This window comes from Oncorhynchus tshawytscha, linkage group LG12 (genome assembly GCF_018296145.1).
Source record: "Oncorhynchus tshawytscha isolate Ot180627B linkage group LG12, Otsh_v2.0, whole genome shotgun sequence".
In the NCBI taxonomy this organism is placed as follows: Eukaryota; Metazoa; Chordata; class Actinopteri; order Salmoniformes; family Salmonidae; genus Oncorhynchus; species Oncorhynchus tshawytscha.
The window spans coordinates 14,711,436-14,732,365 of NC_056440.1; the positions used below are offsets into that span (position 1 = coordinate 14,711,436).

Sequence of the window (20,930 nt, forward strand, 5' to 3'; positions counted from 1 at the left end):
GGACTTTCAGACCATGAGAAAAAAGTTTCTCTGAGAACCAAGATTGAACTCTGTGGCCTGAATGCCTGGAGGAAATCTGGCACCATCACTACAGTGAAGCATGGTGGTGGCAGCATCATGTTGTTTTTCAGCAGGATGGACTAGGAGACTAGTCAGGATCGAGGGAAAGATTAACAGAGCAAAGTACAGAGAGATCCTTGATAAAAACCTGCTCCAGAGCACTCAGGCCCACTCTGACTGAGTCGAAGGTTCACCTTCCAACAGGACAACGACCAAAAGCACACAGCCAAGACAATGCAGGAGTGGCATCAGGACAAGTCTCCAATTTTCCTTGAGTGGCCCAGCCAGAGCCCGTTCCTTGAACGGGAAAAAAACTGAAAATAGCTGAGCCATCAAATCGGTGAGCACCTGTTCTTGCGATCATTGTCACGAAGCCACACCAGTCCCTCCTGCGTTAGAAGTTCAGAACGAGAACGTGTAGGCTATATAGAAATAATTACGCTCAAACTGAAAAATCATAAAACGAAATAATGAGGGTTTCTATCATCATAATGGACGTGTAGATCTGACATTTCACTGTTCGAAGTTGTAAACAAGACTGAATGGGATTTCTGTTAATATGGCTATGTGCAGCCAATGGCAACATCTGCTTTTGGTATAATGCCATCATCGCCAAGACAACCTATGTGGATGTCAGCTAAAACGAAGCTGATTGAATAGAGCCCTTAGTTATCCTCTCTCTGCAAAGACAAAGACCACAACCTGAAAGTCAGAGTAAAGTTGTGAACAGCTTTATATTTGTGTTAGTCCCATTTCAGTGGTGGAGAGGATTAATTCCAGAGATGACACTACGAAGCTACAGGTTTGAATCCTTGGTGGAGGGGATTCATTCCAGAGATGACACTACGAAGCTACAGGTTTGAATCCTTGGTGGAGGGGATTCATTCCAGAGATGACACTACGAAGCTACAGGTTTGAATCCTTGGTGGAGGGGATTCATTCCAGAGATGACACTACGAAGCTACAGGTTTGAATCCTTGCAGGCGACTTTCAAGAAAATACTGTGAAACCATGTTTGTATAATCAATGTCTAATAAACTGTTAAATAATAAATAATTGCCATATGTGTTTCTACATGAACTGTCAAACATCAGTAAATCCTCAACAGTATTTTTTGTGTTTTGAGAACCTGTATCTTGTAATGTCCCCACACTATTTTCACAACATAATGAAATGTTTTCGGAACTTTAACATTCTTGCAACATCAGAGGAATGTTTTATATTACTCTAATACCAACATTGTATAACCATAAACACAACAGGACAGATTTGTTATAACTTCTGGGGGTATTTTCTAAGCTACACCTTTCTCAGAATTAAATTAAATGTTCTTGGTTCATTCACAGAGCCAGTTTTGGTTTACGGGGTTCCCTCCTTCTTCTGAGCTCCCTATCTCCCTCTCTTTCATCCTCTACTATCCCCCACTTTCATTCTCCTCCTTTAACTTCTCATTCCTCCTCTTCTTTAAAAAAAAACTTTTCCCTGCTCTTTTTCATTTTCCTCCATTTTTCAGTCTATATCCTCCTTTTATTCTAGACTGGTTCTCTCATTCCCCCTCTTTTAATAAAAGCTCCACCCAACCTGTTTTAGTCTCCTTCATCCCTTGAAACCATCACCTTTCTCACTCTCACTCACTTATTTTAATTCCTCGGCTCATTCACCCACCCCCAAGGGAAGATCTCCTGCCCCCACTTTCACGTTAGAGAAAAGCACATGGTTTACCTGAGACGGAGAGGTTGTATTAACGTAGGTATCCGACTGAAATATGATATATGATGGCGCCGGAAGGGATGGCTGCCGTTTTATTGGTTCTTAACCAACCGTGCTATTTTGTTTGTTTTTTTGCATTGTTTGTAACAATGCATTGTTTTGTACATAATGTTGCTGCTAACGTCTCTTATGAGCAAAAAGATCTTCTGGACATCAGAACAGCGATTACTCAACTCGAATTGGACAAATAATTTTTCTTTAATGAGTCAGACGGGAAGGATATACACCAAAACCCGAACAGATCCTCATCCCTGCCATTCACTGGAGAAAGAAGCTGAGATTTTGTGGAAAGAGATCGAGGTGCCTTGTGAGGATCAGGTGACAGGTGTGTAAGAACTGACGCTGGATTAGTGAAGCAGGTACGGAAAGTGATATATATATAGCACAGACATGGAACAGAACAGGAACAGCTTCAGAACCGGGTAACACAACAACATATGACAATTAATGCAGAGGCGTGGAACAGAACTGGGAAACAGACAGATATAGGGGAGTTAATAACACATTGAGTCCAAATGAGTCCAATGAATCGCTGTTGCGCGTGGCAAGGGAAGCAGGTGTGCCGTAATGATGGTGGCGGGAGTGCCCTCGAGCGCCAGGGAGGGACAGCGGGAGCAGGCGTGACAGAGTGGCTAATCTGCCTTTGCCATCCGTACTGCTAGCTAACGTTCAATCGCTGGAAAATAAATGGGACGAACTGAAAGCACGTGTATATTACCAATTGGACATTAAAAACTGTAATGTCTTATGTTTCACCGAGTTGTGGCTGAACGATAACATGAATAACATTCAGCTGGTGGGTTACACACTATCGGCAGGATAGAACAGCAGGATCTGGTAAGACACGGGGTGGGGGCCTATGCATATTTGTAAACAACAGCTGGTGCACGATATCTAAGGAAGTCTCGAGGTTTTGCTCGCCTGAGGTAGAGTATCTCATGATAAGCTGTAGACCACACTATCTACCTAGAGAGTTTTCATCTGTATTTTTCATAGCTGTCTACATACCACCACAGACCGATCCTGGCACTAAAACCGCAGTCAATGAGCTGTATACTGCCATATGCAAACAGGAAAACGCTCATCCAGAGGCGGCGCTCCTAGTGGCTGGGGACTTTAATACAGGGAAACTTAAATCAGTTTTACCTCATTTCTATCAGCATGTTAAACGTGCAACCAGAGGAAAAAAACTCTAGACCACCTTTACTCAACACACAGAGATGTGTACAAAGCTCTATCTCGCCCTCCATTTGGCAAATCTGACCATAATTCTATCCTCCTGATTCCTGCTTACAAGCAAAAATTCAAGCAGGAAGCACCAGTGACTCCTGCTTGAGTCACTGGTGCTTCCAGTCTATGAAAAAAGTGGTCAGATGAAGCAGATGCTAAACTACAGGACTGTTTTGCTAGCACATACTGGAATATGTTCCGTGATTCTTCCGATGGCATTGAGGAGTACACCACATCAGTCACTGGCTTAATAATTAAGTGCATCGATGACGACATCCCCACAGTGACTGTACGTACATACCCCCAACCAGAAGCCATGGATTACAGGCAACATTCACACTGAGCTAAAGGGTAGAGCTGCCGCTTCAAGGAGCAGGACTGTAACCCAGATCTTATAAGAAATCCCGCTATGCCCGCCAACGAACCATCAAACAGGCAAAGCGTCAAAACAGAACTAAGATCAAATCGTACTACACCGGCTCTGATGCTCGTCAGATGTGGCAGGGCTTGCAAACTATTACAGACTACAAAGTGAAGCACAGCCGAGAGCTCCCCAGTGTCACAAGCCAACCAGATGAGCTAAATAACTTATATGCTCGCTTCGAGGCAAGTAATACTGAATCATGCATGAGAGAATCAGCTGTTCCGGACAACTGTGTGATCATGTTCTTTGCAGCTGATGTAAGTAAGACCTTTAAACAGGTCAATATTCACAAGGCCGCAGGACTAGACGGGTTACTGGGACCTGTACTCCGAGCATGCGCTGACCAAATGTCACGTGCCTTCACTGACGTTTTCAACCTCTCCCTGTCTGAGTCTGTAATACCATCAAAATAAAGAAAGTTTCACACTCCATCTATTAACTCCCAGCAATTTAATGGGTATTTACTAACGTTTTTGGCATAACTGTGTCTTCCTCAGGGTAATGTCATGAATACTTGAACCAGGTTATGTAGGCAAACAGTGCAATTAGTGCAACCAATGACAATAGTGAGGGGTATGTCATAATGATTAAGTTAATTCAAATGAAATAGTCTAACTGTTAAAAAAAAACAATAGTTTATGGCATATTAAACATACCTCCACACAAACAATTGATTCTGGGTGTGTGCCAGCTCATGTTTTATAATCTACTTGTTGAGTCTATAATACCAACATGTTTCAAGCAGACCACCATAGTCCCTGTGCCCAAGAAACCCTAGACCCACTCCAATTTGCATACCGCCCCAACAGATCCACAGTTGATGCAATCTCTATTGCACTCCACACTGCCCTTTCACACCTAGACAAAAGGAACACCTATTTTAAAATGCTATTCATTGACTACAGCTCAGCGTTCAACACCATAGTGCCCTCAAAGCTCAGCACTAACCTAAGGACCCTAGGACTAAACACCTCCCTCTGCAACTGGATCCTGGACTTCCTGATGGGCTGTCCCCAGGTGGTAAGGGTAGGTAAACAACACATCCGCCACACTGATTCTCAATACGGGGGCCCCTCAGGGGTGTGTGCTCAGTCCCCTTAATAAAATAATTTAAATGTTGAAAGATGATTAAATAATTCCACTCTGAAGCCTTATAATTGTATGACATTTATTAGAATCATAAAATTATAATCTGATGATGTGTGTAGTTTTAGTCAGAATTAGGTTAAACAATGTGTCTGTATAGTGGAAAAACACAGACTGTCTGAGCAAGGCGTAGCTCAGGATTTGAACTTGTATGTGGGGGCCGAAGAAAGATACCGAGAACAGTTAAACTGTGTTTGGACCGACCTGGTTAGGCCTCTAAGGAACCTATGAGGGCATAGGGAGTATTTCTCAAGGTTTCCCCAATCTTGGGGGAATGGAACTGTTGGCTGGGCAGTGATACACAGTGGTGAGAACTATAGAGATAAAACTCACCTACTGTTTGTGTGGAAGTATGTGCGCAGCTATAAAATGGATGTCTTTGTATAATGGACTTCAGAACGTTCTCGTGAATAAACACTTTGATTTTTGTAAGCCGGGACTCTTGTCTGCTTTATTCAACCAGAATCTTACAAACTCTGGGTTGCAGACTGAGTAGATTCATTGAAGTTTATGAACATCGATAACAAAATTCTCATGACACCCCTCCTGTACTCCCTGTTCACTCATGACTGCACGGCCAGGCACGACTCCAACACTATCATTAAGTTTGCCGATGACACAACAGTGGTAGGCCTGATCACCGACAACGACGAGACAACCTACAGAGAGGAGGTCAGAGACTGTGTGGTGCAAGGACAACAACCTCTCCCTCATCGTGATCAAGACAAAGGAGATGATCATGGACTACAGGAAAAGGAGGACCGAGCACAACCCCATTTCTAATCGACGGGGCTGTAGTGGAGCAGGTTAAGAGCTTCAAGTTCCTTGGCGTCCACATCACCAACAAACTAACATGGTCCAAGCACACTAATACAGTTATGACGAGGGCACGACAAAACATATTCCCCCTCAGGAATTTGGCATGGGTCCTCAGATCCTCAAAAGGTTTTAGAGCTGCATCACTGAGAGCATCCTGATGGGTTTCATCACTGCCTGGTATGGAAACTACTCGGCGTCCAACCGCAAGGCATTACAGAGGGTAGCTCTGCCATCCAGGACCTCTATACCAGGCGGTGTCAGAGGAAGGCCCTAAAATTTGTCAAAGACTCCAGCCACCCTAGTCATTGACTGTTCTCTCTGCTGCCGCATGGTAAGTGGTATCGGAGCGCCAAGTCTAGGTCCAAGAGACTTCTAAACAGCTTCTACCTCCAAGCCATAAGACTCCTGAACATGTAATCAAATGGCCACCCAGACTATTTGCATTGCCCCCCACACCTTCTATGCTGCTGCTACTCTCTATTATCTACAGATAGTCACTTTAATAACTCTACCTACATGTACATATTACCTCAATTACCTCGACACCGGTGCCCCCGCACATTGACTCTGTACCGGTACCCTCTGTATATAGCCCCGCTATTGTTATTTACTGCTGCAGTTTAATTATTTGTTATTTTAAAACTGCATTGTTGGTTAAGGGATTGTAAGCATTTCGCTGCAAGCAGCTGTTGTATTCAGCGCATGTGACAATTTTTTTAAATTTGATTTGAAACCTAACATCCATTTTAATATCATCCTCCAGTGAGGGTTAGATATGACCAAAAATCACAGATGATCATGTGACATGTCTACCCTTCACTCAAGTCCTAAGTGTTACAGGAGAGGTGAATTGACTTTGTTAACTGAAACTCCCTTGTTTCCTTTAACAGTACACTATTAGAAAAAAGGGTTCCAGAATGTTTTTTTTAGCTGTCCTGCTAGGAGAAACCTTTTTGGTTCCAGGTAGAACCCTTTTGGGTTCCATGTTGAATTCTCTTTGGAAAGGGTTCTACCTGGAACTGAAAAGGGTTCTTCAAAAGGTTTTCCTACGGGGAAGGCTGAAGAACCTTTTAAGGTTATGTAACGGCGTTCGTCTGTTGAAGGAGAGTCGGACCAAAATGCAGCGTGGTGGTTACTCATGTTCTTTAATGAAAAAAATAGCGATACATGAAATAACTAAATAAATACAAAAAACAACAAACGAAACGTGAAAACCTAATTACAGCCTATCTGGTGAACACTACACAGAGACAGGAACAATCACCCACAAAATACACAGTAAAACCCAGGCTACCTAAATATGGTTCCCAATCAGAGACAACGAGAATCACCTGACTCTGATTGAGAACCGCCTCAGGCAGCCAAGCCTATGCTAGACACACCCCTAATCAGCCACAATCCCAATGCCTACAAAAACCCCAATACGACAACACAATAAACCCATGTCACACCCTGGCCTGAACAAATAATTAAAGAAAACACAAAAATACTAAGACCAAGGCGTGACAGAACCCCCCCCCCAAGGTGCTGACTCCCGGACGCACCTCAAAACCATAGGGAGTTTCCGGGTGGGCGTCTGTCCATGGTGGCGGCTCCGGCTCGGGACGTGGACCCCACTCCATAAATGTCTTAGTTCCTCCCCCTTGCGTCCTGGGATAGTCCACCCTCGCCGCCGACCATGACCTCGTAGTCCTCACCCAGAACCCCACTGGACTGAGGGGCAGCTCGTGACTGAGGCAGCTCGGGACTGAGGGGAAGCTCGGGACTGAGGGGAAGCTCGGGACTGAGGGGAAGCTCGGGACTGAGGGGAAGCCCGGGACTGAGGGGAAGCCCGGGACTGAGGGGAAGCCCGGGACTGAGGGGAAGCCCAGTACTGAGAGGAAGCCCAGTACTGAGAGGAAGCCCAGTACTGAGATGAAGCTCAGGCAGGTAGTTGGCTGGCAGATCCTGGCTGGCTGGCGGATCTGGAAGAGTCTGGTTGACTGGCAGATCTGGAAGATCATGGCTGACTGGCGGATCTAGCTGCTCTGGCTGCTCCATGCAGATTGACAGCTCTGGCTTCTCCATGCAGACTGGCAGCTCTGGCTGCTCCATGCAGACTGACAGCTCTGGCTGCTCCATGCAGACTGGTAGCTTTGTGCAGACTGACAGCTCTGGCTGCTCCATGCAAACTGGCAGCTCAGGCTGCTCCATGCAGACTGACAGCTCAGGCTGCTCCTTGCAGACTGGCAGCTCTGGCTGCTCCATGCAGACTGACGGCTCAGGCTGCTCCATGCAGGCTGACAGCTCTGGCTGCTCCATGTAGACTGGCAGCTCTGGCTGCTCCATGCAGACTGGCAGCTCTGGCTGCTCTATGCAGACTGCAGCTCCATGCAGACTGGCAGCTCCATGCAGACTGGCAGCTCTGGCTGCTCTATGCAGACTGGCAGCTCTATGCAGACTGGCATCTCTGGCTGCTCCATGCAAACTGGCAGCTCAGGCTGCTCCATGCAGACTGACAGCTCAGGCTGCTCCATGCAGACTGACAACTCTGGCCTCTCCATGCAGACTGGCAGCTCTGGCTGCTCCATGCAGACTGGCAGCTCTGGCTGCGTTGAACAGGCAGGAGGCTCCGGCAGCGCTGTAGAGGAGGAAGGCTCTGGAAGCGCTGAACAGGCGGGAGACTCCGACAGCGCAGGAGAGGAGGAAAACGCTGGCTGCGCTGAACAGGCGGGAGGCTCCGACAGCTAGAGAGAAGGATGGCTCTGGCTGTGCTGAACAGGCGAGGCGCACTGAAGGCCTGGTGCGTGGTGCTGGAACTGGTGGTACTGGATCGAGGACACGCACAGGAAGCCTGGTGCGGGGAGCTGCTACCGGAGGACTGGTGTGTGGAGGTGGCTCTGGATAGACCGGACCGTGCAGGCGCACTGGAGCTCTTGAGCACCGAGCCTGCCCAACCTTACTTGGCTCGATGCCCACTCTAGCCCGGCTAATACGAAGAGCTGGTATGTACCGTACCGGGCTATGCACCCCGCACTGGAGACACTGTGCGCTCACTAGCATAACAAGGTGCCTGCCCGGTCTCTTTAGCCCCCCGGTAAGCACAGGGAGTTTGCGCAGGTCTCCTACCTGGCATCGCCATACTCCCTGTGAGCCCCCCCCCCAATACATTTTTGGGAGTGACTCTCAGGCTTCCATCCGCGTCGCCGTGCTGCCTCTTCATACCAGCGCCTCTCCGCTCTTGCCGCCTCCAGTTCTTCTTTGGGGCATCGATATTCACCAGGCTGTGCCCAGGGTCCTTTTCCGTCCAATATCTCTTCCCAAGTCCAGAAGTCCTTTGATCGCTGCTCCTCACGATTAACAGGGAGAGTTGGCGCAGGTCTGACTCCTGACTCTGCCACTCTCTCCCTGAGCCCCCCCCCCCCAATACATTTTTGGGGCTGCTTTTCGGGCTTCCTTGCCAACCGTGTTCCCTCGTATCGTCGGCTCTTATCTCCGGCTGCCTCTGCTCTCCTAAATGCCTCCACCTGTTCCCATGGGAGGTGATCTCCTCCGGCCAGTATCTCCTCCCAAGTGTAACAACCTTTGCCATCCAACACGTCTTCCCATGTCCATTCCTCCTTTCGCTGCTCCTGCTGTCGCTGCCTGTTACCACGCCGCTCGGTCCGGGTGTGGTGGGTGATTCTGTAACGCCGTTTGTCTGTTGAAGGAGAGTCGGACCAAAATGCAGCGTGGTGGTTACTCATGTTCTTTAATGAAAAAATAGCGAAACATGAAATAACTAAATAAATACAAAAAACAACAAACGAAACGTGAAAACCTAATTACAGCCTATCTGGTGAACACTACACAGAGACAGGAACAATCACCCACAAAATACACAGTAAAACCCAGGCTACCTAAATATGGTTCCCAATCAAAGACAACGAGAATCACCTGACTCTGATTGAGAACCGCCTCAGGCAGCCAAGCCTATGCTAGACACACCCCTAATCATCCACAATCCCAATGCCTACAAAAAACCCAATACGACAACACAATAAACCCATGTCACACCCTGGCCTGAACAAATAATTAAAGAAAACACAAAAATACTAAGACCAAGGCGTGACAGGTTATAGATAACCTTTATTTCTAAGTGTGTATGGCTACTGACAAGTGAAGGGAATGGATTGGTCCTCACTTCTGGTAACCCAGCATAACTCAGCATAACTCAGCATAACCCAGCATAACCCAGCACAACCCAGCATAACCCAGCATGACCCAGCACAGCTTCATTACTGAGAACAGGCTGTACTGAAAGGGTTATACTGTATTTAGAAAGCGAGAGATTAAGAAACACACACACATACGACCAGTGCCGGCACAATGGTAAACAAACAAGACTCTGTCTGCTAGGAGTAAATATTCATTAGTGCTCAATAAACACACCTGGATGCCGTCGGATGGGTACGGCGGAGTGAAGGTCAGAGGAAACACAACACAATAACGGCACAATAAAGGTCACATAATGCACCTCTCCTGGTCACCAGCTAGGATGGTCCCTGGAGGCTCTTTTGAGTAGGTGGAAAGTCAAGGTAAATATGGAGACATGCATTAGACGTGAACAATTTAATTGTAAGAAGTCAGAGTCAATCACTCATTTCAGACGTCCACCACCAATGTGAAGTAGCGCAAATAGCACCATAGAGCAGTGGTAGTCATTGCGCATCTGGCCCGCGATCCCTTAATTTGCAGCTCGCAGCGATTTTCCTATTCATAATACATAACAATGATACAATTTCATTTCAATGTGTTTAATGCAGGCCTGAATCACTTCATGGAATACATATATTGTTCCCTAGACGGCAGATAGATGGCAGTAGAGCGCAGCTGTTGAACAGAAAGGCCGAAATAGAACGTTTGCCCGAAATAGAATGCAACTGCTCAGCTACAGCGACCAACACATCAGTTGCTACTAGCTCATTTTGGATCGATTTATTGTAAAAAAGAAACAAATATCTATTGACAATGAAAATGAGCGGCAAGAACTAGAGAACAATGTGACAGCTATGAACTAACAACCACCGGAGAACCAGGAAAATCAGGAAGATGGCGGCTGGGAAACGCAGCCAGCTAACGTGGCTAATGTTGTTCCAGGGGCAAAGAGAAGGATATGGTTGATTCAAGAAGAACACAAAGTTTCAAGAGAAATGGACAGACAAGTATTTTTCTGTACTGCATGATGGGACTAGCTCACTTATTTGCCAGAAGGCAGTCAGCTGTTTAAAACGAGCAAATTTAGATTGACATTTCCAGTCACAATATGCCCACTTTGACAAAACATATCTGCCACAAAGCAACCTCAGAAACAACCAAATAGCGCAACTCAAAGGACAACAAAAACTGATGGTCAGATCTAGCACTGTTGCAGAGAAAACGACAGAAGCAACATATGAGATTGCTTGGATACATGCAAAATCAAGGCCTCAGCCGAAATATTGTATGCTGATTTCACAAACAAGGAAGCTATTTTAAAGCAAATTAAGGGACTGCAACTCTCAGACTCGACCGTAAGACGCGTAGAAGACAATGGCGAGGACATCGGTAGGCAACTGATTACTGACATAATCGGGGTGCTGTGTTTTAGTATTGCGCTTGACGATCGCCCAATTATGTGTTTGGGTCATTCAGAGAGGAACTTTTATGTTTGCTGCTCCTTCAGGGACAAACACAAGGAGAGGATATTCTGAAAGTCATTAGATTTTTTGCTGATAATAATATTGACTGGTCAAATCTGGCATTTGTGTGCACTGATGGTGCCCCAAACATGCGAGGGAAGGAGAAGGGACTAATAGGCCTGATGAGAAAGAGAGAGGATATTCCCGAATGTGTTACGTTTCATTGTATCATTCATCAAGAAGCACTTGTGGCTGAACTCAAAGACTATGACTTACAGAATGTGATGCAGGACGTGCGCGTGGTGAACATTATTATTGTGAGGTTACTGAACCACCGGTAATTCCGCGAGTTGCTGGTGGAGTTTTGGAAAGATTTCTCTCTCTCCTCCCTCAAATCTGTGAATTTGTTGCATGCAAGGGGAGAGAGGAGCCGGGGCTGGATGATCCACAGTGGATATTAAAGCTGGCTTTGTTAACGGATATCACCTGCCAAATCAAATCAAATCAAATTTTATTTGTCACATACACATGGTTAGCAGATGTTAATGCGAGTGTAGCGAAATGCTTGTGCTTCTAGTTCCGACAATGCAGTAATAACGAACAAGTAATCTAACTAACAATTCCAAAAAAAAAACTACTGTCTTATACACAGTGTAAGGGGATAAAGAATATGTACATAAGGATATATGAATGGGTGATGGTACAGAGCAGCATAGGCAAGATACGGTAGATGATATCGAGTACAGTATATACATATGAGATGAGTATGTAAACCAAGTGGCATAGTTAAAGTGGCTAGTGATACATGTATTACATAAGGATGCAGTCGATGATATAGAGTACAGTATCTACGTATGCATATGAGATGAATAATGTAGGGTAAGTAACCTGAACACGGTGACTCTCCAGCTCCAAGGGAAAGCTAAATCTCTGGGCAAAATTCTGCATGTGGTCACAGCATTTCAAAATTAAATCACCACACTGTTCATACCTGACAAACAGTTTGTTCATTTCCCAAAACTCAGAGCAGTCACCACATCCAACCCAGACATACTGCAACATTTTAGCTATGATGCATTTGTGCATGTGTTGGAAGAGTTGAAGTTGGCGTTTGAGTCAAGGTTCAAGGATAACATGGAGTACAAGAAGTTTTTCAACTTCATTGAGAACCCCTTTCATGTGCCAGTGTCATCTCTGACCCCAGTCATCACAGCCCTCTGTCCTGACTGTGCTGGAATAGAGAGTGAGATAGTGTCATCTATGACCCCAGTCATCACAGCCCTCTACTGACCGTGCTGGAATAGAGAGTGAGATAGTGTCATCTCTGACCCCAGTCATCACAGCCCCCTACTGACCGTACTGGAATAGAGAGTGAGATAGTGTCATCTCTGACCCCAGTCATCACAGCCCCCTACTGACCGTGCTGGAATAGAGAGTGAGATAGTGTCATCTCTGACCCCAGTCATCACAGCCCTCTACTGACCGTAATGGAATAGAGAGTGAGATAGTGTCATCTCTGACCCCAGTCATCACAGCCCTCTACTGACTGTAATGGAATAGAGAGTGAGATAGTGTCATCTCTGACCCCAGTCATCACAGCCCTCTACTGACCGTAATGGAATAGAGAGTGAGATAGTGTCATCTCTGACCCCAGTCATCACAGCCCTCTGTCCTGACTGTGCTGGAATAGAGAGTGAGATAGTGTCATCTCTGACCCCAGTCATCACAGCCCCTACTGACTGTAATGGAATAGAGAGTGAGATAGTGTCATCTCTGACCCCAGTCATCACAGCCCTCTACTGACCGCAATGGAATAGAGAGTGAGATAGTGTCATCTCTGACCCCAGTCATCACAGCCCTCTACTGACTGTAATGGAATAGAGAGTGAGATAGTGTCATCTCTGACCCCAGTCATCACAGCCCTCTACTGACTGTAATGGAATAGAGAGTGAGATAGTGTCATCTCTGACCCCAGTCATCACAGCCCTCTACTGACTGTAATGGAATAGAGAGTGAGATAGTGTCATCTCTGACCCCAGTCATCACAGCCCTCTACTGACCGTAATGGAATAGAGAGTGAGATAGTGTCATCTCTGACCCCAGTCATCACAGCCCTCTACTGACTGTAATGGAATAGAGAGTGAGATAGTGTCATCTCTGACCCCAGTCATCACAGCCCTCTACTGACTGTAATGGAATAGAGAGTGAGATAGTGGAGCTACTGGCAAATTACACCTTGCAAGGTGAACTATGATCAGGTGTTACCCATTTCTGGAGCCTTGTGTCAGACAGAGTATCCACTTCTGTAGCAGTGGGTGCAAAAGGTGACCATTTTTTGTCAGCACTTATTCATGTGAAGCAACATTTTCAACAATGAACATTGTGAAACAAAAACAGAGAAACAGACTGACCAATGCACACTTGGACTGCCTCACAAGGATAGCAACAACAAACTATACATTTAGAATGAATTCAGTCAAGGAGCAGAAGGGACATTTTCGTTCATCCAACTACTGAGGTAACCCTTAATATGGGTCTTATACATGTGATGTAGCCTATTTGATGTGTGCATGTATACATTTGTGATGTGCTGCACAGCAAATCGATTGCATGTGCTCTATTGCTCTGAATTTGTTCTTAATTGCTAATATTGGAAGAAAAATAACAAATTAAAGATCTGTGGAGCCCTCTGAATGATTGTCTCCAACCAAATTGGTCGCCTTACAAAAACAAATAGTGAGTTACACTGCCATAGAGAGTCATAGACATATAGCTTTATTTGATTGGGCATCACCCACTTAAAACAGAAACTGTCTCATTGTAACACACAAGGTTTGGTCTTTACAACAATTTGACAGCGATTGACTTATCACAAATAGAAGAACAGAAAGGCAATGACTGCAATATGGATGAAGTAGATTCATGTCAACACTGGATGACTTATAAAGTAAACACATGTAGGTAGATTTATTTTTATACTGTGCATTTCAAGTTTATTACATAGGTATATAATAGTCTCTCACAGTCGAAGTGAAACATATACTTAGTCCAAAAAAAATAGGTCAAATTGTTTTAGTTATTGAATGTCCTATGTCCTGTCGTGTTTAACTGTTGCAGTGCAAACAACTCAAGTAGTTAAAGTCAGGTCATCCAAAATCAATGAATCCACTGAGAGACAAGCAATATCTTTACAAATATCTTTTGATTCATGCACATAGTTAATTAGTTACAAAAAATATAGTTTTACTGTCAGATAGACAAAACATGTATTGGCCATATATTTTGTTAAAACTGAGATATTTCTGTCGAAGCATTTCTTGTGGACAATTCTTGGCATTCATTTTCATTTACAATTAAATGGTGATGAATCCATTACACTTACACTATATACAAGCTTTTCACATGATATAAAATATAATTTAAGATGAAATCATAATGAAGTCATTGGCACAGAGAAATAGTATGAGAATGTTCACAACTCTTTGAACAATACACATAAAACCCACACACTTAAACTCCCTCCCTCACTCCCTTTCTCAAATAAAAACAGAACTGAAACAAGTTGGAAATGATCCGTTTACGCACAAGACACACACATTACACATTCAAAAAGGTAACATTTCCTTCTTTTTTAGTTCACAATCATAATAGTTTACATAAATGTTTCCTCAAAGAATACATTCTCTGTAAAAGAAGCAACAATAATCTTAATAGTTGTTTTTTGGAGAAATGAGGGAAAGCGTTTGATACATATGTAATTATGTTCTTGCTTTTGCATAATGTGTAATAGAAATGTAAGCAGAAACAAAGTGATACAGGTTTTATTCTTTCATTCCTCACTATGCTCCACTTCAAATATGATTTGCCTTCCTCGATGAGCATTTACAGTTTGTCCCAAATAGGTGCAAAGCATGGGAAACATCTTTCTACCAGATGGAACGCAAAAAAAGCAGGCAAACACCTGAATAGAAGTAGAGCAACAGACAGTTGATCTATTCTAATATAATCAATTCTATATAAATGAATGAACACAAGGATGAGATGAGCTCACAGTCTACACATCTTTCAAAACAGAAGGTCAATGATTTACAAGAAGATGAACTAATGTGCAGGGAGAAGGCAACAATATACGTACTGTGATGACGGGAACGATTCTGAGACAAAATAGTCCGAATATCCTAGATTTGACCTTCTAAAGAGGTCAAAAAACTTTTGCTCTGCAAAATTCAATTGTGGCAACCTAAGTGAATTGTGTATGACAAGCAAGTTTAGTATGCCAAGTACATTTGTATGCCATACGTGAGTACTTGACATGCAAATCAGGTTGACGACCATAAACTGTATTACTTGCACCAATGAAGATGAGTTTTGATGAAGGTTGACCATCACGGTCACTAAAATACGAACAACATTAATTTTGTAGAATACTCTAATAAGCTAGTCTTATCCTCACAAGAAGTGGGAAGGCCAGGAACATTGGTTGTGTGATCAGAGGATAGAAGCAGTTATCGTCACAGCAGATGTGAAGCGAAGCAAAGCGAAGTGTCATTAAAAAACAATTGCCCTTTTGACCCCCAGAAAATATAAAACCAAAAGTTTCTCTCACTGAGCAATCAAGTCCATTCTCCCTCCTCTTTGTCTTCTCCTCCCTCTCCCCTACCTTCCTTTCTCCACCTCTCCCCCCCATCCTCTACCTTCCTTTCTCCACCTCTCCCCCTCCCTCCCTCCCTCCCTACCTACCTACCTACCTACCTACCTACCTCCACCATATCTCCCTCCCTCCCCTCTCGCTCGCTCCCTCCCTCTCTGTCAACTACTGTAGCCCTAGAAGAGTCAGAGGACCGCCTCTCTTCCTAAAAATGAACACCAAAGAGAGAGTGAGAGAGCGAGCGTAGCCTCACATGGCTGTGGATTGAACTCTAAACCACCCTGTTGGTCAGTCTCAGGTGGCGTTTTCTTCCTCGTCTTCCATATGGTAGTTGAGAGTGATGACAGCACTGACGAAGTCTCCCAGCTCTACGAAGTCAGCTGTGATGATGTTGATGCCGCTCTCTCCCGGCCTCTGGGCACGGATCCACAGCATCATACTTGGAAGAGCCCTGCAGGGGAAAACATGCAGACACCTGCATCACTGTCTTTTGTGAATTCTAAGTGTTATACTTAGCCACTGAATAGGATGGGGGTAAGGAGAGAGAGAGAGAGACTTTCCTCAGGTGGGTTCAGAGGTGGCTGTTTTGTTTTGAGTGGTTCCGACCCCTTGAGTTTTTCCACATTTTGTTACATTAGAGAAAACATATTGGGTGAAAAGCCAGATATGTTTCCTCCTGCCACAACCTGAGGGACGGCCATTGAAAAGTGCAATGTAATGTCAATAATATTTGCCTTCATAACTTGCCATGTGGCTTCTCAGTCATGTTGTGACTGGCCTACTACGGATTTAATCTATTATTATTATTCTCATTAATATTTTTGTAAATGCAATATATTAATATTGTTGTAAATACTATATTTGTGTAACATCTGCTTCCAACTCACACCCTCAAACACGTAGATCCCCTGAACGCAGCTCACTTTCCAGCCCACTTTCCAGCTCACACTCTCAAACACCTAGATCCTCAGAATGCAGTTCACTCTCCAGATCCCAATCATCTGAATTCTAATCACCTGTTCACACAACTGTATGTCATTATCACACACTATTTAGTTCAGTTCTTTGCACCCCATCACCGAGGTATTGTTTGTTTTGTGACACGTCTTTCAGAGCTCTGTTTTCCCCGTGATTGTCTCCTCCTGTGTATGATAGTGAGGCAGGCATAAACTAACGACACCTTTTGCCAATTCCCTGCCTGTACTTTAGCCTATGGGATTTCCTGTTATCTACCTTTTGACTGATCTCCCGGACTACATTACTAGCCTTTTCCCTGCCTGTACTGTTTCCCTTTTGGACCCCCTGTGTATGACCTTCTGCCTGCCCCTGGACCCAGCTACCTGCCTCCTCCTGTGGTCCTTTGCAATAAACACCTGCTGCGCCCTGCGCTTTAAACCAGCTCTCTGTCTCCCCTCGTGTTCATTACAATTTGACAATTTTCCAGTCCTGCTAGCCATTCAAAATGTAACGAGTACTTTTGGATGTCAGAGTAAAAAGTACAGAATTTTCTTTAGGAATGTAGTGAAGTAAAAGTGACATTTGTCAAAAATATAAATAGTAAAGTACAGATACCCCAAAAAACTACTTAAGTAAAAAATACTTTAAAGTACTACTTAAGTACTTTACACCACTGATAAGTTAGGGCTACAGAGCTTGCTAGGACAGATGTCCCAGCTGCAACTCCAATTTGCACTGAGAGGTGTGAAAGCCCTTGAACCCAACAATGGAAACAGAGAATCATAACCTCCCCCTCCCAAATGCAGAGGCCTCTGAGGCCCTCTGCCCCATGGCTTCCTTACCTCCCAGTGCAGAGCCTATCATAGAACACTGCACAAAAATAGTACAAACAGAAGCTCCTCAGGGACAATCCAAAGACACAATTTGCAGACTGCTAAAATACTGGGAAGATTAATCAATAAAATGTTCCACACAGACATTCCCCTGGCATGGAAACACTGCTATACGAGCACACTACCTCTCCGTCAAGAAAGGATATTGGCAGAGGGGGGTTAGAATAACATCACGCCTGCCCAGACCCACCTGTTCTCACCTGCTCTCCGCCACATATCTGCTAATTGCACCATTTCTCTCCGTCACCGATGCACTTTCAATATTTAGATAATGACACGTACGATTTTTCCATTGTCTTAATGATGGAGGATTGTTTGATTTACAGTTAAGTATACGTTTTTTCCAAGAGAATTAACGAGGAGAGTATCGTGCAACCCATCGGGTATCTCATAGCCCCCTCAGATAACGTCTTGAAGTATGCAGACAGATTAAAAAGTACATTTACATAGTAATATTTCTGACAGCCAATGTCCTAACTCCACCCATAATTTTGGGCTTTATAGCATTCCCAGAAGGCACGTCTTATGGAGTCCTTGTTAGGTTTACACTTGAGACAGAACTGTCGTTGTGCTGTATCTGAAAATATCTAAATTTGACAGTCCAAAATTGCCTTTTAATTCTGTTATTAATGTAAATGTATGCCTTTAGTTTGCCCATGTGATCCAATTTATCAGTGCATTCTGAAAAGCTATCCACCGATTGTTACATAGGGTTGTGTTTTATAGGAGTGATAGTTTTTTTTTTCTTCCATATTGGTATAGTGTTCTTATCTATGAAGTTGTTAATGTTGTCAACTTTATCCTTTGAAAACAGACACGTGAAAAACATTCTGGGAGGTGAGCATGTGCATCTTCAATATGTACCCGTTGTTCCTCTTAAGTGCGTTTAACAATATGTTTCAAGTAAAAGCCTTGGCTGGCAAGTTAAAGTTAACTTTTCGGTTCATATAGCATTATGAGATGAAAGGGAGTTCCATGCAATAATGGCTCTATATTATACTGTATGATCACTTTAATTTGTTCTGGTTTGTGAAAAGGACTGTGAAGACTCCTGGTGGCATGTCTGGTGGGGTAAGTGTGTGTCAGAGCTGTGTGCAAGTTGACTATGCAAACCATTTGGACATTTCAACTCATTCATCTTTCTTATAAAAAGCAGTAGTGATGCAGTCAGTCTCTCCTCAACTCGTAGCCAAGAGAGACTGGCAGCATAGTATTTATGAATGATTACAATGAAGAGCAAGACATGCCGCTCTGTTCTGGGCCAGCTGCAGCTTAACTAGGTCTTTCTTTGCAGCACTTAACCACATGACTGGACAATAATCAAGATAAGACAGAACTAGAGCCTGCAGGACTTTGTGGAGTTTGGTGTAAAAAAAAGCAGATAATATTATGAAACCCTCCACATCTTTACAACTTTTGAATCTATATGTTTTGACCATGACAGTTTACAATCTAAGTAATTTAGTCTCAACGTCATCAACAGTCACACCACTCATTACCAGATTCATCCTATGTCTAGAGTTTAGGGAATGAGTTCTACCAAATACAATGTTCTTAGTTTTAGAGATGTTCAGGACCAGTTTATCACTGGCCACCCATTCCAAAACTGACTGCAACTCCTTGTTAAGTGTTTAAGTGACTTCATTAGCTGTGTGTGTGTGTGTGTGTGTGTGTGTGTGTGTGTGTGTGTGTGTGTGTGTGTGTGTGTATGCATGTATATGTCCCACCGTCTCTTTTCAGTCTTATGTTCCAACATCTAAAAATGTTTTTTTTTTTTTTACATTGGATACAAGTATAGAGTCCAGCCTTCAAATCATACACCATACAACTTTACAAAATAAAAACATACAATGCTTTCTTTCCTTATTTGTTTGTTCATGCATAAATGCAATGGCTCACTGTTCACCCAATTTGCCAATGAAGTAATAATTAAAGTAATTGGCAACATCAAATGGTTTGGTGATGAGTCTAATTTGTCTTTATGCCCAACAATTTCATTTAAAGTACTCCAAAGGTGTTTTTCCATCATTCTTTATATCACTGATATTGGCTTCACAATACAGTTATTTTTGTTTAGTTTAATCACATCATTTCTCAACTTGCAGTTAGTCGGCCACTCAGATGTGCAGCCAGACATAGCCATTATTTTTGCCCCATCTCTTTCAACCATACAGCTGTTCAACTCCTCATCAATCAATGGAGCTTCAACAGTTAACAGTCAGTTTCATAACAGGTTAATTTGAATAAATAATTGGAAGAAGCAATTTCATAAATTCATCAAGTGCAAATTATGGATGCTCCTTATTAATCACATTAGACCAACACATATTGTTTTACATCATGGACATCAGACACAGCAAAAAATGGTGTATGATCTCTTATACATTATTTTAGGCACAGCTTTTGGAACTTTGTCCCTCCTAGATATAGCCACTATATTGTGATCACCACATCCAATGGGTACAGATACAGTAGGACTCTGCACTAGCTGTATTAGTAAACATGTGATCAACACATCCAATGGGTACAGATACAGTAGAACTCTGCACTAGCTGTATTAGTAAACATGTGATCAACACATCCAATGGGTACAGATACAGTAGAACTCTGCACTAGCTGTATTAGTAAACATGTGATCAACACATCCAATGGGTACAGATACAGTAGAACTCTGCACTAGCTGTATTAGTAAACATGTGATCACCACATCCAATGGGTACAGATACAGTAGAACTCTGCACTAGCTGTATTAGTAAACATGTGATCAACACATATGGATGATATTTTTCCTATAGTGTTTGTAAACACCCTGTCAAGTTGATTAAAAACCTGAACCAGATTACAGGCACTGGTTACAGTGAGAAGCTTCCTCTTGAGCTGACCTCTGTTTACATCACATACACTGAACAATATGAAGCAGATCTACAGTGGCTTTCTGAATGTTCTGATGCTAGCAAGTTAATGATTTCATGAACATTATTTCTGAGGCTATATTAATATGAGCCATTTTCAGCCCTTTCCTGGGTAGTTTCTCAGAGATACAGTTGTGGACAAAAGTTGAGAATTACACAAATGTTAATTTTCACAAAGTCTGCTGCCTCAGTGTCTCTACATATTTTTGTAAGATGCTACTATGGAATACTGAAGTATAATTACAAGCATTTCATAAGTGTCCAAGGCTTTAATTGACAATTACATGAAGTTGATGCAGAGTCAATATTTGCAGTGTTGACCCTTCTTTTTCCAAGACCTCTGTAATCCTCCCTGGCATGCTGTCAATTAACTTCTGGACCACATCCTGACTGATGGCAGCCCATTCTTGCATAATCAATGCTTGGAGTTTG

The 20,930-nt window shown here is 43.5% G+C and overlaps 1 protein-coding gene across 1 annotated transcript in view; it reads right to left on the reverse strand.

The window, feature by feature from the left end:
* Positions 1-15,872: 15,872 nt before the first annotated feature.
* The window catches only part of LOC112262591 (PI-PLC X domain-containing protein 3), a 59,259-nt gene continuing 54,201 nt past the window's right edge, over positions 15,873-20,930 (reverse strand). Inside the window, exon 6 of the mRNA XM_024438217.2 lies at positions 15,873-16,187. Within this exon, the coding sequence (XP_024293985.1) occupies positions 16,031-16,187 (157 nt within the window). The 3' untranslated portion in view covers positions 15,873-16,030. The remainder of the gene's footprint in view (positions 16,188-20,930) is intronic.